General features: G+C 37.0%; 1 protein-coding gene across 10 annotated transcripts in view; it reads left to right on the plus strand.

Annotated features, from left to right (window-relative positions):
- The window catches only part of WDPCP (WD repeat containing planar cell polarity effector), a 437,730-nt gene that overhangs the window by 113,424 nt on the left and 305,475 nt on the right, over positions 1–18,831 (plus strand). For 7 of the 10 annotated variants that reach the window (XM_067007522.1, XM_067007524.1, XM_067007520.1 and 4 more), the window contains exons 6-7: positions 569–639; positions 891–950. In XM_067007522.1, the coding sequence (XP_066863623.1) occupies positions 569–639; positions 891–950 (131 nt within the window). The remainder of the gene's footprint in view (positions 1–568; positions 640–890; positions 951–18,831) is intronic. The other 3 variants (XM_067007528.1, XM_067007529.1, XM_067007525.1) reach the window with 1 other exon arrangement.

Consider the following 18,831-nt stretch of genomic DNA (forward strand, 5'->3'; position numbering starts at 1 on the left):
ATTTTAAAGAGAATTATTTTAAATAGAAAAGAGCACTGTTAGTGTCTAATCTGTTAAAACTTGGATTTCCCTCAAATTTGTCTTTAGTTTAAAAGTGTAATGCTTAATTTTAAATTCATTTTCTCTGTGTTATTTTTTCAATTTTATTTCTTTCCTCACTATATTCATTTACTCATAGGAATTTTCAGATCTGATAAGGCTACTTGCACAGTTTGGAATTTCTTTTGGATTGAATCTTTAATTATTTATATGAAAATGTTACTTCTGTGGTAAAGAGTGGGTCATTTACTGTTAAGTGCTAGATTCACAGGCCCAGGAAGCTTTCCCAGGGATTCTCTGAGACTTGTTAGTTGTCATCATAAAATTTTGATCAGGGAGATTGTTTTGTGGTAAAAATCCTGTTTTTATGACAGAGCCTTTCAAAAACTGTCATTTGATGATGGAAATGAAGCCTACTTCCTTTCAATTAAGGAGGTGTTTTATTTTAATCTCCTAAGGCACATTGCTAAGCAGAGTTTCCTTTTTAAACCATGTTTAACTAAACTGTAGTACACGTTTTGTTTGCCAGCACGAGATTTTCCATGGACGCTCAAAAACAGACGCCCAGAAAAACTTCGAGACTCACTCAAGGAGTTGGAGGTATCTTTCCAGAAGTTTCAAAAATGGCAACAAACAAATCTGTTTTAAAACATCTTTCAACAGCTTTAATTTTCATAAAGGATCAACTCTCCTGGTGATGATAGCTTTGCTTTTGTCCAGTGAGGAGTTCCAAAACAGTTGCATCTTTGTGAGGCATGCTGATCTTTTTTTTTGCTTGCAAATCAGAAGCACTTTAACTGGCAATGACAATGTGTATAGCCAACTGCATTCTCTTTTTCTGTTTCCTTCAGGAGCTGATGCAAAATAGTCAGTGTGTGCTGAGCAAATGGAAGAACAAATATGTCTGTCAGGTAAAAAGGTTTGACATGCTTTTGCAGTGTTTAACCAATGGAGCTGAAAACTATGCAGTAATTGGTATTCTTGTGTTATGATAGGTAATGGACAAAAACTTTTTAGGAACAGGTATTTCATAGTTTGAATTCTAATCATTCTAGAACTAACATTAGACAGATTGACTCAGGCTACCTCATTAATCAGTATAGTTGTACTGACACTATAAGCACTAGTAACAGTCTTTTCAGATGGTATTTTTTGTTTGTCATAGATTTAATCATATATATATTTTTGGTATTTTTTTGAATGAAGGTAAAACCATAGGACAAAAGGTATTGTGACCACTCTTGTAAGCACTTGTGAACACCATGCTTATGGAAATCAACAAGCAGACTAGAGTTAGACCTAACAAAACAAGACATTTGCTCTTACTTTTTGAATCCTCTAAGCTGTACTGTTTAATATGGTAGCTGGTAGTCACCTGTGGCTATTTAAATATAAATTTAAACTAATTAAAATTAAAAATTCAGTTCCTCAGTTGCACTACTCACATTTTAAGTGCTCAGTAGCCACATGTTATCATATGGACAATATATATACAGAACATTTCCGTCACAGAAAGTTCTTCTGGACAGCACTATTAGAGCCTGGACAAGGTAAGCTACATGTTGAATGGGTCTAGATTCAGGACATAATCACTTGTCCGTTGATCATAAAATAATGGACAAATATCTCAGCTGTGTCAATAGGCTTAAAAAATGTTATTTGCCCAGAAAAATTTTTACTTGCTTATGATAAAAAGAATCATTAGTAATATTCTACTCCTACATGTAGTTGAAGTTACATCAGTACTACTAATAATTATAACTGTTTTATGGAATTAAATATCCTATATCAATTTAATTACTTGTTTACAATGTGATTCACGAATTTTAGGTCTAACTACTCTTGTTTGAAGTTTAGACCCATGGCTCTATCCATAAATCTACAGCATTAAATTTGTAGTAATTATAAACTTGTCTCAGTCTACTATTTGAATATAGATCTCATTTTAGTGGACTCTAGTTTGTCCTCATTTTTTGTTTAAACTAGTCTACCTTTATTCATAAAAGGGACTTTAGTTACCTCCTCAACCGTCATAATTAGTACTTTCCAGAGACTGTTTACAAGGTTGAATTAATATTTTTAAAACCATAATACTTTTTTTTTAACATTTTTATTGGAGTATAATTGCTTTACAATGGTATGTTAGTTCCTGCTTTATAACAAAGTGCATCAGTTATACATATACATATATCCCCATATCTCCTCCCCCTTTCATCTCTCTCCCACCCTCCCTATCCCACCCTTCTAGCTGGTCACAAAGCACCGAGCTGATCTCCCTGTGCTATGCTACTGCTTCCCACTAGCTATCTATTTTACATTTGGTAGTGTATATATGTCCATATATACACTACCACTCTCTCACTTTGTCCCAGCTTACCCTTCCCCCTCCCCGTGTCCTCAAGTCCATTCTCTAGTAGGTCTGTGTCTTTATTCCGTCTTGTCCCTAGGTTCTTCATGACCATTTTTTTTTTTTTTAGATTCCACATATATGTGTTAGCATACGGTATTTGTTTTTCTCTTTCTGACTTACTTCAGTCTGTATGACAGACACTAGGTCCATCCACCTCACTACAAATAACTCAATTTTGTTTCTTTTTTAAAACCATAATACTTCTTAAATTAGACTTAGGATACTATTGAAAATGATGGAATTATTTAAAAATTCATAATTTGTTTTCATAAAAATTTTAATCAGGCTTTAAAACTTGAATACAAAATATACTCCAGAAAGTTTTAAACTTAGTACAACTCAAATTGTACTTCTCAATGCCATTACTCACTTCAAAAGCTGGTTCAAAATTATTTGACTGCAGGGGAAGCCTACCACCTATAGTAAGAGGTGTGTCTCATGGCCTCACCCTTACTGTTGCACAGGTAAGTTGGAACATGTCAGGCATCTGAAAATATGCAGTGGAGCATCTCAGTAGGCAATCCTTTTAAAATAGACTTTATTGCATTTTAATTTAATAAGCAGGTTTGTGTCCATGTGTGTATGGGAGAGTATGAAGAGGGATATTCCTCACTATTGAGTTAATTCAACTCAGAAAAGAAATTTGCGTGATAGAATATATACAAAATTACTTCTGTAATTTATAGCAACCTGATAATACTGATTTCATAGGCTGTTGTACCAATGAGTCTGCTTTTAGCATTTCCAATGGAACTTACCATTATATTATGTCATATTTTGTGCTTTATTTCTATGATTGATAAGATATGCCTTAAATAGACCTTTTACTACCAGCACATACTTGATGTGATATATTTCAACAAGATAACTTGACCTCCACTGTGTCCACAGGTCCAGGTTTTTCCCCATATTTTTAGGGCCTTTGAAAGACCTCCTAACATTATCCATCCACTACCACAGTTTCTAGACAGGAGTATTAGCTAGGTCTTCTAAAACTATGAATATGTGTGTTTTTCTTAAAGATCTCTAATATGACAGAAAATTTAAAATTTGGCGCTCAAGCTAAACTTTCAGAAGGATCCCCTTAACCTTTTGTTAGCTGCAAAATCAGTAAATCATCTCTATAGGCTCCCTTAGGATCCTCCATTTGTACATCATCCAGTGTGGTAACTCTAAAGTTAACATATGCTTACATTTCTATTAGTAATTTTCCCCATATATTTAACCCTAAATTGGCAGCTGTTGAGCACAACATAATGTTCTCTAATTCTTAGAAAAGAAGTGAAAAAAGTTCCTCAGTATCTTGATGCTAACATAGTTGGACTCTTCAGTTTTTGACTGTGCCACTCTTAAACTAATGTAAATCTTTTATTCCCCCCTCAAAAAGGGGTAACTTTAGGCTATATGGAATTTATCTTGGTTGCCTTCTTTTTAAGGGATCCTTATTTCTTCAAAAGGTTCAGTTGTTTAGGAATTAGTGATGCAACTACAACAACATAAAGAATTTCAGAGGATGCAATCTGAGCCTGGATTTTTCCCTCTGTTGAATAACAAGAATTTTTTTTGATAGGTTATCATCAGTATCAAAGCTTAGTTCATGTTGATTCAGTAATTCAATGACCTATAAATTGTACCATTTAAAAAATAATTCCTTCCATTTGTAAATTCAGAACAGTTTATAAATCAAGACTTACCTATACATATGTTTTTTTTTTTTTTTCACATCTTTATTGGAGTATAATTGCTTTACAATGGTGTGTTAGTTTCTGCTTTACGACAAGGTGAATCAGTTATACATATACTTATGTTCCCATATCTCTTCCCTCTTGCATCTCCCTCCCTCCCACCCTCCCTATCCCACCCCTCTAGGTGGTCACAAACCACCTGGCTGATCTCCCTGTGCCATGCAGCTGCTTCCCACTAGCTATCCACCGTATGTTTGGTAGTATACATATGTTCTATATGAAAACTTTCTTTTGAAGTTGGTTTTTCAGACTGTGCCTATTACTAGTTTGAAATGAATTAAAAGTGTATCACATATATCTCTCACTGTTTCTTTTGATCTCCTAAAATTATTTTATTATGAGAAAGTATTTAATAATTTTCTGCTTTGAATTTCTTAAACCATTTTCCAAACTGTTCTTAGGGAATAATGGTTTCGGCATTAAGATACTATTAAATTGTACACTGCTGTGGTGGAATATTTTAATTCCTTAAATTGTGCTTCAAGTCACATTTATATTTGCAGATTACTGCATAATTAGTTAAAAGCAATATTATCATTAAGATAGATGTAACTTCATATATATTGATTTTAGATTAAAGTATTTGAATTATATATGTACATTTGAGCATAAAAGTATGATATAGTTATCTTTACCCTGATTTCTTTCTATACTTATTCGACATTTCCAGATACAATTTTAAAATGCCAAGAAAAGATAGTTTTCTTTTTAAATTCTTGTAATGAATTACTTGACAGGCTATGTAAAAGTAGAGATTATTTTCCAAGCATATCACAGATAAACTGTGACCTTAAGGAACTTATTTTATTTTAACTTCCTCAGTTGTAGAATGAATAGCATCATTACCTGATCTTTCATCAAACTGTGTGAAAATCAGTTTTGATTTCCTCATAAAATAATAATTGACAAACCATGGTTTTAAGTTTCAACTATTAGTAATAGCATATTGTTATACAAAACCCATCACACAGTATTTACTGACTGCCACCATTGCAAGAGGCACTAAAGATGTGTAAAGTGTGGGCTGAGTTGCCAGCATAACCTAGTCAAGGAAAACAGACATGTAAAATCACTAGGACAGTAGTGAGTGCTAAGCTGTATGACACCAAGTTAAAAAGATAATAAGAATTTAGAGAAAGCACAGAGATTAGCCTGGCAGTGGGATGTAGGCTAAAACATGAAAACCAGAGGTGGTTTCTACAAAGAACAACTGAAATGGGATAATTATTTTCTGGAAACACCAAACTAGGGGGTTTCTGGACTTGAAGATTCTAAGCACAGAGTAGAAGTAAGGTGGCTAGACTGAAAATAAGGGAATTAAGTAAGAGTCTGTATCTGGAATGGTGAGATCTTCCCCAACTCCTTACCCCCTCCAGCACCGAGGCTTATTTCTCAATGTAACTTATTTAGAAGACCCTTGTCTGACAGAATAGATTATTACTCCCAGAGCAAAGCCTATAGATACTGATATTTGATAGTTCCCTTTGCAAATGTAGATGTGCCAACAAGTCTCCTTATAGTGAAGCCCAAGTTAACAAGCCTCCTGATACACACCAAGCTTCCAATCAATTTTTTGGAGACTCACTTTTAAATATAAACAGGGATGGGAATGTAAATTGGTACAACCATTATGGAGAGCAATGTGGAGTTTCCTTAAAAAACTAAAAATAGAACTACCATATGACCCAGCACTCCCACTACTGGGCATATACCCTGAGAAAACCATAATTCAAAAAGAGACATGTACCACAGTGTTCATTGCAGCACTGTTTACAATAGCCAGGACATGGAAGCAACCTAAATGTCCATTGACAGATGAATGGATAAAGAAGATGTGGCACATATATACAATGGAATATTACGCAGCCATGAAAAGAAACGATACTGAGTTATTTGTAGTGAGGTGGATGGACCTAGAGTCTGTCATATAGAGTGAAGTAAGTCAGAAAGAGAAAAACAAATACTGTATGCTAACACATATATGTGGAATCTAAAAAAAAAAAAATGGTACTGATGAACCTAGTGGCCAGGCAGGCAGGAATAAAGACATAGACATAGAGAATGGACTTGAGGACACTGAGAGGGGGAGGGGGAAGCTGGGGTGAAGTGAGAGTAGTATCGACATATATACACTACCAAATGTAAAATAGATAGCTAGTGGGAAGCAGCTGCATAGCACAGGGAGATCAGCTCGATGCTTCGCGACGACCTAGAGGGGTGGGATAGGGAGGGTGGGTGGGGGCTCAAGAGGGAGGGGATATGGGGATATATGTATGCATATGGCTGATTGACTTTGTTGTACAAAAGAAACTAACAGTATTGTGAAGCAGTTATACTCCAATAAAGATCTATTAAAAAATAAATACAACCAGGGAGCCAGAGATCCACAGTACTTTCATGGAAATCTCCATCTGTAAATCTAAGATCTATGAGTCTGAGGCTAAAACAAACAGAAAAGAAAAAGAATCAGGGGCAGTACAATAAACAGAACTAAATTCAGGGAATTAAAATTAATCCCTACAGAGAAATAAGATAAGTTCTTGCATCTTTGAAACAAGAATAGGATGCTATTTTTGAAAAAGGAATACTCAGGAAAAAGGAAAGGAGCTCTTGAGAATTAAAAATATGACAGCATAGGGGCTTCCCTGGTGGCACAGTGGTTAAGAATCCACCTGCCAATGTAGGGGACACGGGTTTGAGCCCTAGTCCAGGAAGATCTCACATGCTGTAGAGCAGCTAAGCCCGTGCACCACAACTACTGAGCCTGTGCTCTAGAGCCCGTGAGCCACAACTACTGAGCCCGTGTGCCTAGAGCCCGTGCTCCGTAACAAGAGAAGCCACTGCAGTGGGAAGCCCGTGCACCGCAACGAAGAGTAGCCCCTGCTTGCTGCAACTAGAGAAGGCCCACGCACAGCAACAAAGACCCAACACAGCCAAAAATAAATAAAAATAAATTTAAAAAGTATGACAGCATAGGTAGAAGAATCAATAGAAGAATTGAACGATACAGTTAAAATATCCCTATAGTGCAGAACAGAGTATACAAAAGGACATCGTGAACAATAGGCAATAGAAGATAAGAAGATTAGAGCATCAGGCCAGAAGGTCCAATATCTTACTAATGATAGAAAACAGGAGGGAAGAAACAAACAAACAAAATATAATAGAAGAAAATTTCCCAGAACTGGAGGATGTTTGTTTCCAGTTTGAAAGGACCCAGTGGTTGACAAAAAGACTAATACCAAGACATATTTTGTGAATTTTAGAAAACCAAAGATAAAGAGAAGATCCAGAAAGCTTTTGCAGTAAAAAAAAAAAAAAAAGAGAGAAATAAGATACATAGAAAGGAATGGGAATCTGACTTCTCAACAGCAATACAAGGAGTTAGAAGACTGGAATCATGCCTTCAAAATTCTGAAGGGAAGAGCTTTTAGCCTAGAATTCTGTGTCTAGATTTCTAAATTGCCTTTCAAGCAAGGACATTTTCAGGCTAGTTAGCTCTCAGAAAATCTTACATACCTGTGATGGACTTTTTCTCAGGAAGTTATTCGAAGATGTGCTGCCCTAAAGCAGTAGAGTGAACCAAGAAGCAAGATTTCTTAGGATCCAGGAAACAGAGGATCTTACACAGGAAAGAAATGAAGAGAAATCTTAGGATGACTGTGCCTTAGGCCTAGGTAGCAGCTGGTCGAAATTGGGGCAGGGGACAGAAGGTTCTCCTAGGGATATTGGAGGGAGGGAAGAAAAGGAACTGATAGATCTGATATCTAATCTGATCTAGGAGAATTAATAATAATATTTAATAAGAGATAATAAAAGATATAGGATAATTAAATTTTACTGAAAAAAATCAGTAAGTAATGATTAAATCAAGAAATAACATATATGGAAGACATTGCTAGTTGCTTGTCCAGTATCCATTTTTCTTTATGAACAGACCCTATTGTTCAGAGTGGCAAAATGAGGCAGTTCTGGCCAAAGTAAGCAGAGATTCCTGGTAGGACTTACAAGAAAGCTTACTTTTTTTAAGTCATATTTTTGTACAACATTTAAATATCAGAATTAATGCCTCTCAAAAGACCTATGATGAGCAAAATATCAGAATTTTAAGTAAATATTGCACTGTTTTACTGACTCTTCTGTTGCCTCAGGCTTCCAGTGGCTCCACAAAGCACTGCCATTCACTGCCTGCTATGAAGGCAGAGTAGGTTGTTCACACTAGTGGTATTAATCCATGGACCACTGCCCCTATCCAAAAATATGTCTTCCCGAGGCTGAGGCATTTGAAATTCCTCTATTGCTCATTTTTCGGTATGAGAAATTTTCATGTGTGCTATGGAGCATGCCCAGAGATTAGTGTTCATTTAAGAAGTTTACAATAAAATTTCCACCCACTGACCCACTGACAACTTACACAAAAAAGCAAAATATTGTAGGAATATTGCATACTTTAAATGTATTTTTACATATAAAATACATGTACATATATATATATATATATATATATAAATACATATATATATAATGTCACACCAGACTCAACTGGGATGTGGCTTTTCAGCTTCTGCTCTTCCAGTCTGGATCTGAAATATTCCTGAAGGGACAGGGCCCTGCTTTTGACCATTCTTTCACTCAAGGCATATATATATATTTAGTGTCTACTATATGCCAAATAGAATTCTCATTGCTAGGGATGCCAGTGAATAAAACAGACAAAAATGACCATTATCCCTGTTCCCCTGTAGCTTAAGTTCTATTAGGGCAGACAGTCAAGAAGGGATTGATAAGTAAAATTTAAAGTATGTAAGAAAGTAATAAAAACTGTTAAGAGAAAAATAAAGCAAGAAAAATAGGAAGTATATGTGGGGGATGGTAGGACAGGATGGGCCTGATATCTGGTGACCAGATATCTTAATCTTGTGATTAAGACATAAAGGAGCAAGCCGTGGAAGGTATCCGGAGAAGAGGGGTTCCAGGCAGAGGGAAAGGCAGGTACAGAGGCCCTGAGATGGAAGTATATGTGGCGTGTTTGAAAAACATCAAAGCGTTGATCTGATTGGAGTGGGATGAGCAAGGAGAAGAGTAGTAGGAATTGAGATCAGAGAGAAAATGAGGCACTAGTTTATATAAGGGCCTTCCAGGCCTTTGAAAGGACTTGGCTTTTACTCTAAGTGAGATGGGAAACCCTTCGGGGCTTTTGAGCAGAGGAGGAGCTTGATCTGATTTACTTTTTAATTGGATAACTCTAGCTATTGTGATGGGAACACATTGAAGGAAGAGAAGATCAAATCAGGGCAATCAGTTAGAAGACTGCTACCATAGTCCAGGTGAACAGCCATAACGGTGGTTTTGACCGCATGGAGCGGTTAAGTGGTGAGAAGTGGCCAGATTCTGCTGATGGATCAGATGTGGAATATAGGAGAAATTTCTGAGCAACTGGAAGAATGGCCATTTACTGAGATGGCGAAGACAGAAGAGACATTATTGAGGGAAATATCAGGAGCTCAGTTTTTGATGTCAGTGTTTGAAATGCCTATTAGATATTCAAGTAGAGAAGTTAGTAGACAGTTGGTTATAGGAATGTGTAGTTTAGAGAAGGGCCTGGGCTGGAGAGAGGAATTTGGGAGGCAGCAACAGAGATGGTATTAAAGCCAAGAAATCAGTGAAGATCACCAAGGGAGTGAGTGTAGATAGAGAACTAGAGGAGGCAGAAGGGTGGAGCTCTGGGGTGCTCCAGCATTGGGGATTGGAGAGAGAGAAAGGGAGAGATGGAGAACGGAGACGCAGAGAGCTAGAGCACACTGAAGGGAATGTGGTGCCCTGGAAACTAGGTTTCAGGAGGAAAGTTGAGTGTTGCTGGTATGTAGCATACCAGTAACAAGTTGCCTGAGATTGACTATCGGATGGAGTAGCACGGAGGTCATTCGTGACCTAGATTAGAGCAGGGTCAATAGATGGTATGGGCAGAAGCATGACTGGAATGTATTTAAGGGAAAATGGGAGGAGAGAAATTAGGGCTTTACAACATCAGAAAGGATTACGTTATAAAGGAAAATGGAGAAATAGGTCAGGAGCTTGAGAGAGAGGTGAGGTTAAAAGAGGTTTTTGTTTCTTTTTTTAGATGCAAGAAATAACATCTATTCCTGTTGGTAAGCTAATGGGAGTAGTACAGTCGATGCAGAAAAGGGAAGAATTAATTGCTGGAGTAATGTTAACCAAAAGCCACTTAATAAAGGGAAAGGGGATGAAAAGTAGGTTCGTGGTACCTGTTGATGTCATGGAGCTGTCTTTTCAGCCATGGACTGCTTAAGGCCATATTTCTTGTTCTGTGAGGAAGAACAAACTTCCATTCGGTTAAGTAATGACTTTTAAAAAATGTTTCTATTACATGCACCTGAATGCAGTTCTAAGTGACACAGCATATTTAGAAATATGATGGTAGAACCAGGAGAAATTACCAAGAGTTGAAATGGTTACATTTGAGAGTGGGATGAGAGGCTGTGGTGGGATAAGACAGTAAACAGTTGCTTTAATTCCAAGTATTCTTTGACATTTTAACAATTTATATGTGTATTTTTTAAATTGAAATACTTTTTAAACATTCCCAGAGTGCTTCTGAGAAGCAGATGTCAAGATAGTACTAGAAGAGCAAGTAGATTTATGGGGAAATGTGAAAGATGAAAGGGAAGGAAGCAGGTAGGAGAGCCTTTTGACTGTGATGCTGGTCTGAGCCCTGAGCGATGAGGAGAAAGGACTGGGTATAAGGAGCCTCAGGCTGCAGCATGGTGCTCAGAAAATTTCAGCCACCACAGTCCCTGAGTCAAAGCTGCTCATTAGAGGAGTCCTCTGTTGGACTAGTACCACACCATGCTCAGCCATTGGCTAGTAGACACCTAGGGAATATTTGGTCTTGGTCAGTCAACTGTGTTCCCAGCATTCGTTCCTCCTGAAGGAGCTCTGAGTGATGCATGCCCATGGCTGTCACACCCACAAAGGTTTATATTAAGAATAAGAATGCGTATCTGTATGTTTGCATACACTCAATACTATACCTGAGTAATCTTAATGTTCAGCTAGCCAGTTTAATATCATGCCCTAATAATTACTCTTTTAGGGAAAAAAAATCATTCCTTTCCAGGAAAAATAGAAACAAAATTTACATTGTATCTTGATTAATTCAATCCAAAGTTTGATGACCTATGATAATTCATCAATACATTAACTATTTACTCTTAAATATACAGTAATATATGGACCCAGTTTTAGAACACGGTTGTGACACAAAGAAAATTTTTGTCTTCTTCATAATAATGTATCTTTGTGTCATCAATCAACATTTCATTTCTGTTCTTTTCATAAATGGTCCTTTCTTCTCTTTTATTAATCATTTTCATTTAAAAACATTTCTTTGAAGAAACTCATAATTCCCTGCCTCTGCCCTTGGCATTTGGGTCTAATAATGTTTTGGAAACTTCAAGGTATTTTGCCACAAAGGAAGCCAGTTCAGGACTATGAACTTCCTCCATATATCCAGTTATAGTTAATAGTAAATATGTTTAAAGCTAAATGAGTTGAAAATCTGAATAATCTAATGACTCTCATTGATTTTCATGTGTATTTTACAAAATGGAAACAAACATATGCCAGACATGTAGGCACTTTATAAAGGGAGAGTAAAGTTTTACATCTATAGAAGACTTTTAGTGCATTATATTTGAGTCCTTGTACTGAATTTTTATATAAAAACTTAAAATATGACTTCAAATTTAGAACTTTGTATTAGATGCACAGTTTGGAATGTGCCAATTAGAAATGTACATATAAACTTAGTATATATGGTTGGGTGTGAGAACCCAGCAACTTTACATTCATGATATTTGAGAATATTATGTTATAGATGCCAAAATAGCTGATAGAGAAAACACATCAAGTGCTTTTGCCAAATTGTGATTTATACCCCTTATTTTTAAAAATAAAGTTAAAAAATAAAACTATTAGGTTAGCATTTATACTACTTAAGTGACTATGAAATTAAAGGCAGCTGCAACTATGCTTCTTATAAAATAGTGTTGAATGTAAAATATTCACAGTGGCTTTCCACAGTGAAGTACTTAGCATTTGGTAGTCCCCTTGGTCTAAGTAGAATCCTAGGTTGAATTTTGAGATCTCAGTTAACACTGTGTGCCGAACATATAAATCTCTTTCTGTATCCATCCTTCTGCCATAATAGAGGAATAATCTCTACTCCTGTTTAAAGCCAAGCATCCCACCTAGACCCACAGTTCTCAAACTGTTCACTGATGCACCCTGGGAATTGCAGTGAATTCACAGGAGTCCTGCAGGATATTTTAAAATTTCAAGAAAAACACAAGACTTCTGCTGGATTCTACATAAACAAGTAGCTCCAGGTAGAGCAAATTTTCAACATTAGAACACACTAAATTCCTTTTGAGGAGGTCATATCTATATGAAGCTGGCTTTTTAGAGCTTGCTGTGATAAAAAGCAAGTACCACACAAGAATTAACATAGAACACAATGAGGGTAAGGGTTTCCAGTCTGATTCCACAGTCTGATTCCAAGGTTTGAGAAGTTGTGTAGTGCCCGACTTCTAATAGTGCACACATTCCATTAGTAAGTAATGTGGTTATTTAGGAATTAAATAAAAATATTTTTCTTTCAATCTCTGTGTATTACGTTTTCAAATGGCTACCAAGTTGTTGGGATATAAATACTTAAATTGTTTGAATTCTGTTATTTCTTTTGGACTAGGGGAACCATAAAAATTTCTGAGACACAGAGGGTGCCGTGAACTGAGAAAGTTTGGGAGCCTCTGGCATAGACTTGGATCCCATCCCCTCTGGCCTTTACAGAACCCCACATGATTGTCCCTTCTCTTACTGGTGGAAAGTGCAAACTGCTCCATTCTTCTTGGTATCAAATCTTGGCTTATTAGCCGTGTGACTTTGGGGAAGTTACTTCACCTGCTTGTGCCAGAGTTCACTTAACTATAAAATGAATATAAAAATACCTAACTCATAGGTTTATTATAAGAATTAAGTAAGTTAATATATTTTAAATGCTTAGAAACAGTTTTTGCCACAGATACCTGCTTTTTAAAAATAATTAATCCTTTCTGTCAACTGGACCTTTCCAATAAACCTAAAAATTTTTAAAAAATGTTTATTTATTTATTTGGCTTTGTTGGGTCTTAGTTGTGGCACGTGGGATCTAGTTCCCTGACCAGGGATCAAACCTGAGCGCCCTACATTGGGAGCACAGTCTTAAATGCCATACCACCAGGGAAGTCCCAAACTTGAAATTTTTTAATTAAACAAAACTTTTATTGTAAAAAATACATAAAATTTACCATCTTAACACATCTTTAACTGTACAGTTTGGTAGTGTTAAGTATATTCACATTGTTGTGAAACATGTCCAGAACTCTTTCATTTTGCAAAACTGAAACTCTACCCTTTAAATGACAACTCCATTTACCCCTACCCCCAGCCCCTGGCAACCATCATTCTACTATCTGCTTCTATGAGTTTGACTATTTTAGCTACCTCATGTAAGTGGAACCATGCAGTATTTGTCCTTCTGTGACTAGCTTATTTCACTTAGCATAATGTCCTCATGGTTCATCCATGTTGTAGCATGTGACAGAATTGTCTTCCTTTTTTTTTTGGTATGCGGGCCTCTCACTGTTGTGGTCTCTCCCACTGTGGAGCACAGGCTCCGGACGCGCAGACTCAGTGGCCATGGCTCACGGGCCCAGCTGCTCCGTGACACGTGGGATCTTCCCGGACTGGGGCACGAACCCGTGTCCCCTGCATCGGCAGGCAGACTCTCAATCACTGCGCCAACAGGGAAGCTCCCTGTCTTCCTTTTTAACGCTGAATAATATTCCACTGGATGTATGTACCACATTATGTTTATCCATTCATCTGTTGATGAGCATGTGGATTGTTTCCTTCTCTTGGCTATTGTGAATAATGCTGCTGTGAACATGGGTGTACAAATAGCTCTTGAAGACCCTGCTTTCATTTCTTTTGCTTATATACCCACAAATGGGATTGCTGAATCAGATGATAGTTTTATTTTTAATTTTTTGAGGAACCTCCTGTTTTTCGTAGCTGCACCATTTTACAACCCCTCCAACGGTACAGAAGGGTTCCAGTTTCTCCACATCTTCACCAACACTTGTTATTTTTTGGTTTTTTTGTGTTCTTTTTTTTTTTGATAGTTGCTATTTTGTGGGTGTGAGGTGATATCTCATTGTGGTTTTGATACGCATTTTTCTAAAGATTAGTGATGTTGAGCATCTTTTCATATGCTTGTTGGCCATTTGTATATCATCTTTGGAGAAATGTCCATTCAAGTCCTTTGCCCATTTGTTAATTGGGTTTTTTGATTTTGTTGTTGTTGAGTTATATTATAGGAGTTTTTAAAAGTATATTTTGGATATTAATCTCTTGTCAGATATATGATTTGCAAATACTTTGTCCCACTCTGCAGGTTGCCTTTTCACTCTGTTAATTGTGTCCTCTGATGCACAAAAGTTTTAAAGTTTTATGTAGTCACATTTGTCTATTTTTGCTTTTAGTGTCATATCTAAGAAATCATTTTCAAATCCAACATTATGAAGCTTTTCCCCTGTGGTTTCTTCAAGGAGTTTTATGGTTTTGGGTCTGGGTCCAGGTCTTTAATCCATTTTGAGTTAATTTTTGTGTACGGTGTAAGGTAAGGGTCCATCTTCACTCTTTTGCATGTGGATATCCAGTTTTCCCAGCACCATTTGTTGAAGAGACTGTTCTTTCCCTATTGAGTGGTCTTGGCTCTTGTTGAAGGTCATTTGAAGATCATATTTGTGAGGATATATTTCTGGGCTGTCTATTCTGTTCCTTTGGCTTGTAGATCTGTCTTTTGATAGTACCGCACTATTTTGATTATTGTGGCTTTATAATATGCCTTGAAATCAGGAAGTGTGAGAACTTTCTTCTTTTTCAAAATTGTTTTGGCTATTTGGAATTCCTTGAGATTCCTGGTCAACTTAAATAGACTCTACTCTTTTCTATTTAAACAAATAAACAATTAATATTCATCTCAGGTACCACCATGTCTTATCCATTTCCTTCAGAATCAAATTTCTCAAAAGAATTTCTGTTTGGAGTCTCCATTTCTCTGTTGCTCACTCAGCGTTTAACCAACTTCAGCTATACTTTTCTCCTGATTACACTGAAAACCTTTTACACTGAGATTACAAAAAACCCTCTGTATCACTAAATCCAATAGACTTTTTTTTTAAAGCATCATCTTAAATACACAGGAGGATTCAACAGCACTGACCACTCCAGTGTTCTTGAAATACTTTTTTCTGTTAGTTCTCAATGACACTTTGCTCTTCTAATATTCTTCCTACCTCTCCAGCATTCTTCTCTGTGTCCTTTTCAGGCCTATGCTTCTTTCCCCTGTCCTTGAATGTTAGTGTTCTTCAAGGTCTCATTCTAAGCCCTCTCCTTTTTACTCTGAACTCCTGGGTTATCAAATACATATTCATAGCTTCAGTGCCCCCTACCTGATGGATGAATTACTCAAGGGACTAAATTATAGGTAAGAAGGCTGATTGGTGAGCTGAGAATTAGAACAAAAGCAAGGAGGTGTTCTTACAGGATATTTCTATCAGGCTATGGTTAGGGCTTTGACTTGCCCTTGGGCTTTTTCTTTCTTGACAACTGGCATTAGTTATCAGAGTCATATCCCTGAACAGAGTTACAGACATTTGGTACAGGCTTCCTCCATGCTCTGATCTGAACTGTGCATTGCCCACCACTCCTTTTAAAATATCTGACCTAGTCCTCATTTGTTACCTTTTCTTTATGAGAAAAGTGTTGATTAGATTTTGAGAAGCTTCCAAATCATCTGCTTGTTGGGGACATGGAAAACACCTTTGCCTCCATGGCAAGTCATTTACAGGTGCTTTGTTCAGGTGAGCCTCCATGGAACTGGCTAACTAACATACACAGGTGCAACAACCACAGTGTCTCCAGACATTGCCAAATGTCCCCTGCTGGCCAAAATCATCCCCACACTTGAGAACAACTGGTTTAGAGGGAAGCTGGTTTAGGTTGAAGAAGGAGCTGGAGAGAAGAAAACCAGGTGGGCTACTGCGTGGAAATCAACTGAGTGAGAGTTAAAGGATATTAGTTCGTAAGCGGGCCGGTTGCGGGTGACATAGGATTTGTCCTATGTCTTGGTCTCTACTTCTCCACTAATTATGAGACCTTCAGTTAGTTGCTTTACCCTTCTGATTGTGAATTAATATGAGGATTAACCTTGTTACTATTATTTTTTAACTTATGTACTTACTATGTACCAGAGTTGTACTGGCATTTCATATGAATTATACAGATGGTGTGTATTAAAGTCCTCTGTAAATTATAAGATTTTGTACAAAAGTAATGTGCTGTCCTGTTCACTTCTTACCACTGTTTTTATCCTTTAGATCCTTCTAACTACTGGCAAATACAAGATTTACCTTTGTACCATGTTCTTTTGTGCATTTCATAAAATATTGTATTTTCTAAGAACAATCACTTATTTTATGTAATTATTTTATATATATACATATATATAAAAGCGCTGGATTTAAAATTACATTAGGGATTAAAATATAGCATCACTCATTTTATAATGAGAATAAGTGAGAAAATGAGATTTTGTAATTTAAAATAGATTCAGCAGGCAAATTTCCAGGAATGTATTTGTTCCGTATGTTGAATAATATCACAGGAATCTTTGGGAAACCCCATTGTTAGCACTTCTCTATCTAGAAAAAAATACCTGTTTGTTTCTTGTCTTTTTGTTTCTTTTCCTTAGTCAATTCCCTATAGTGAGTCAATTAAATTTTTTTTCTTATTCTTGTCTTAACTACATTCACTTTTGTCTCTCTACTTTAATGGATTAGTCAGGCATGATTTCCCTCTATACTCAATAATGTTTGCTGAATGAAGGAATAAATTACAGAAAACATGTTATCTCTCTTCCAGCAGGTTATCTGTTAAAATGATCAGTGACCCTACCTTTCATTATAGATTTCCTCAATGTAAAATTGTTTGTCTGTCTATAGTTCTGAGTTTCTCCAGAATTTATCCCATGGATTGGATTGGGGGGCAGGGTTGAGGGAGGTATTGGGTCTCATCCTGATGCAAATTCACTGGGCCTCCAGAGGAATGGTTTATAATATTGATACTTTAAATATTTGCTTCAATCCTAGAATTCACTCCAAGGGTCATAATAATTTGTTGCCTCTCTGGATTGTAGTGTTTAGCACCTGCTGTCTCCCACATCTCCTGATTTCATGGGATCAGTCTTGGCTGCCTGTCCGTGACTTACCTCTCAAATGATGGATTGAACCTATCACCCAGTGTTGATTTCTAGTACTGATCCTGCATGCCTTTACTTTTCACTTCTCCCCAGATGTGATAATAATCACATGATTTGGGGGGGAGTTTCCTTAGCCAGTGAGAATACTGAATTCAATTAAATTGCTGCGATCACCATTATAAAATAGCTTATTCACAGTTATTTACTGCACCAGTTCTTCAATACTTGAGACCATGATGTATTGGTCAATACATGATGTATGATGTAATATTTCTCTTCTTTATGGCTACTAAACTGCCTCTTCTAGGAAGCAGTCATCTGTCTTAACCAAAATCTCCACTTCTCTGACATGAGATTTTCCGCCGTATTCTACGCATATTCTACCAATACATGCCTACATCATTCACCATTGTATCCCCTTCTGTATACTTGGCATATATAGGAGGCACTCACATATTTTTGATCTGTTGAGTGAATGAAACTCGGATTCTGTGGTTGCTTAAGTTTTGTTTTGCTTAATGATGTCATCTGGTAAAATTTTCTCTTTTCCCAGTTCCATTTCACTTCTAATTAAGTATTCAATATAAGGTTAAAAGAAACCAATTTGAAGAACCATCTGAATATCATGGGAATCATTTCTTAGTTTCTTTTTTTTTTTTTTGTGGTAGGCGGGCCTTTCGCTGTTGTGGCCTTCCCCGTTGCGGAGCACAGGCTCCGGACGCGCAGGCTCAGCGGCCACGGCTCACGGGGCCAGCCGCTCCACGGCATGTGGGATCTTCCCGGACCGGGGCACGAACCCGCGTCCCCTGCATCAGCAGGCGGATTCTCAACCACTGCGCCACCAGGGAAGCCCCATTTCTTAGTTTCTTAAAGAGAAAGCACACCTCTCTGGTATGAGCTTATTGAAGAAAATGAGAAGGAAAAAATTATAAAAGCAATAGGAAGAAACATGGTCAGAGCAGAACTAGCAAGGAAGATACTTCCTGTCTGACAGGGTATCGGAGAAAAGGAAAAGTTTTAGTTCCTATTTTGCCTTAGTCGTCTTCTGTATAAGGAACGACATTAAAATTGGAACAATGTTGGGAAATCCCATGGGCCCTCTCATTTATTCATCCTGTGGATCTCTTCTCAAACTCAAATGTGCTCTGGAGGTGTCTCCCTTTGCTTCTTTGTCTGCTCTTTTTCATTTTCTGAGCTGTTGAATTCTCCAGTTCCTTGTAGTGGAATAGGACAGTATCTTGGTGCCCTTTTTC

The sequence above is a fragment of the Kogia breviceps genome, chromosome 11, assembly GCF_026419965.1.
Source record: "Kogia breviceps isolate mKogBre1 chromosome 11, mKogBre1 haplotype 1, whole genome shotgun sequence".
In the NCBI taxonomy this organism is placed as follows: Eukaryota; Metazoa; Chordata; class Mammalia; order Artiodactyla; family Physeteridae; genus Kogia; species Kogia breviceps.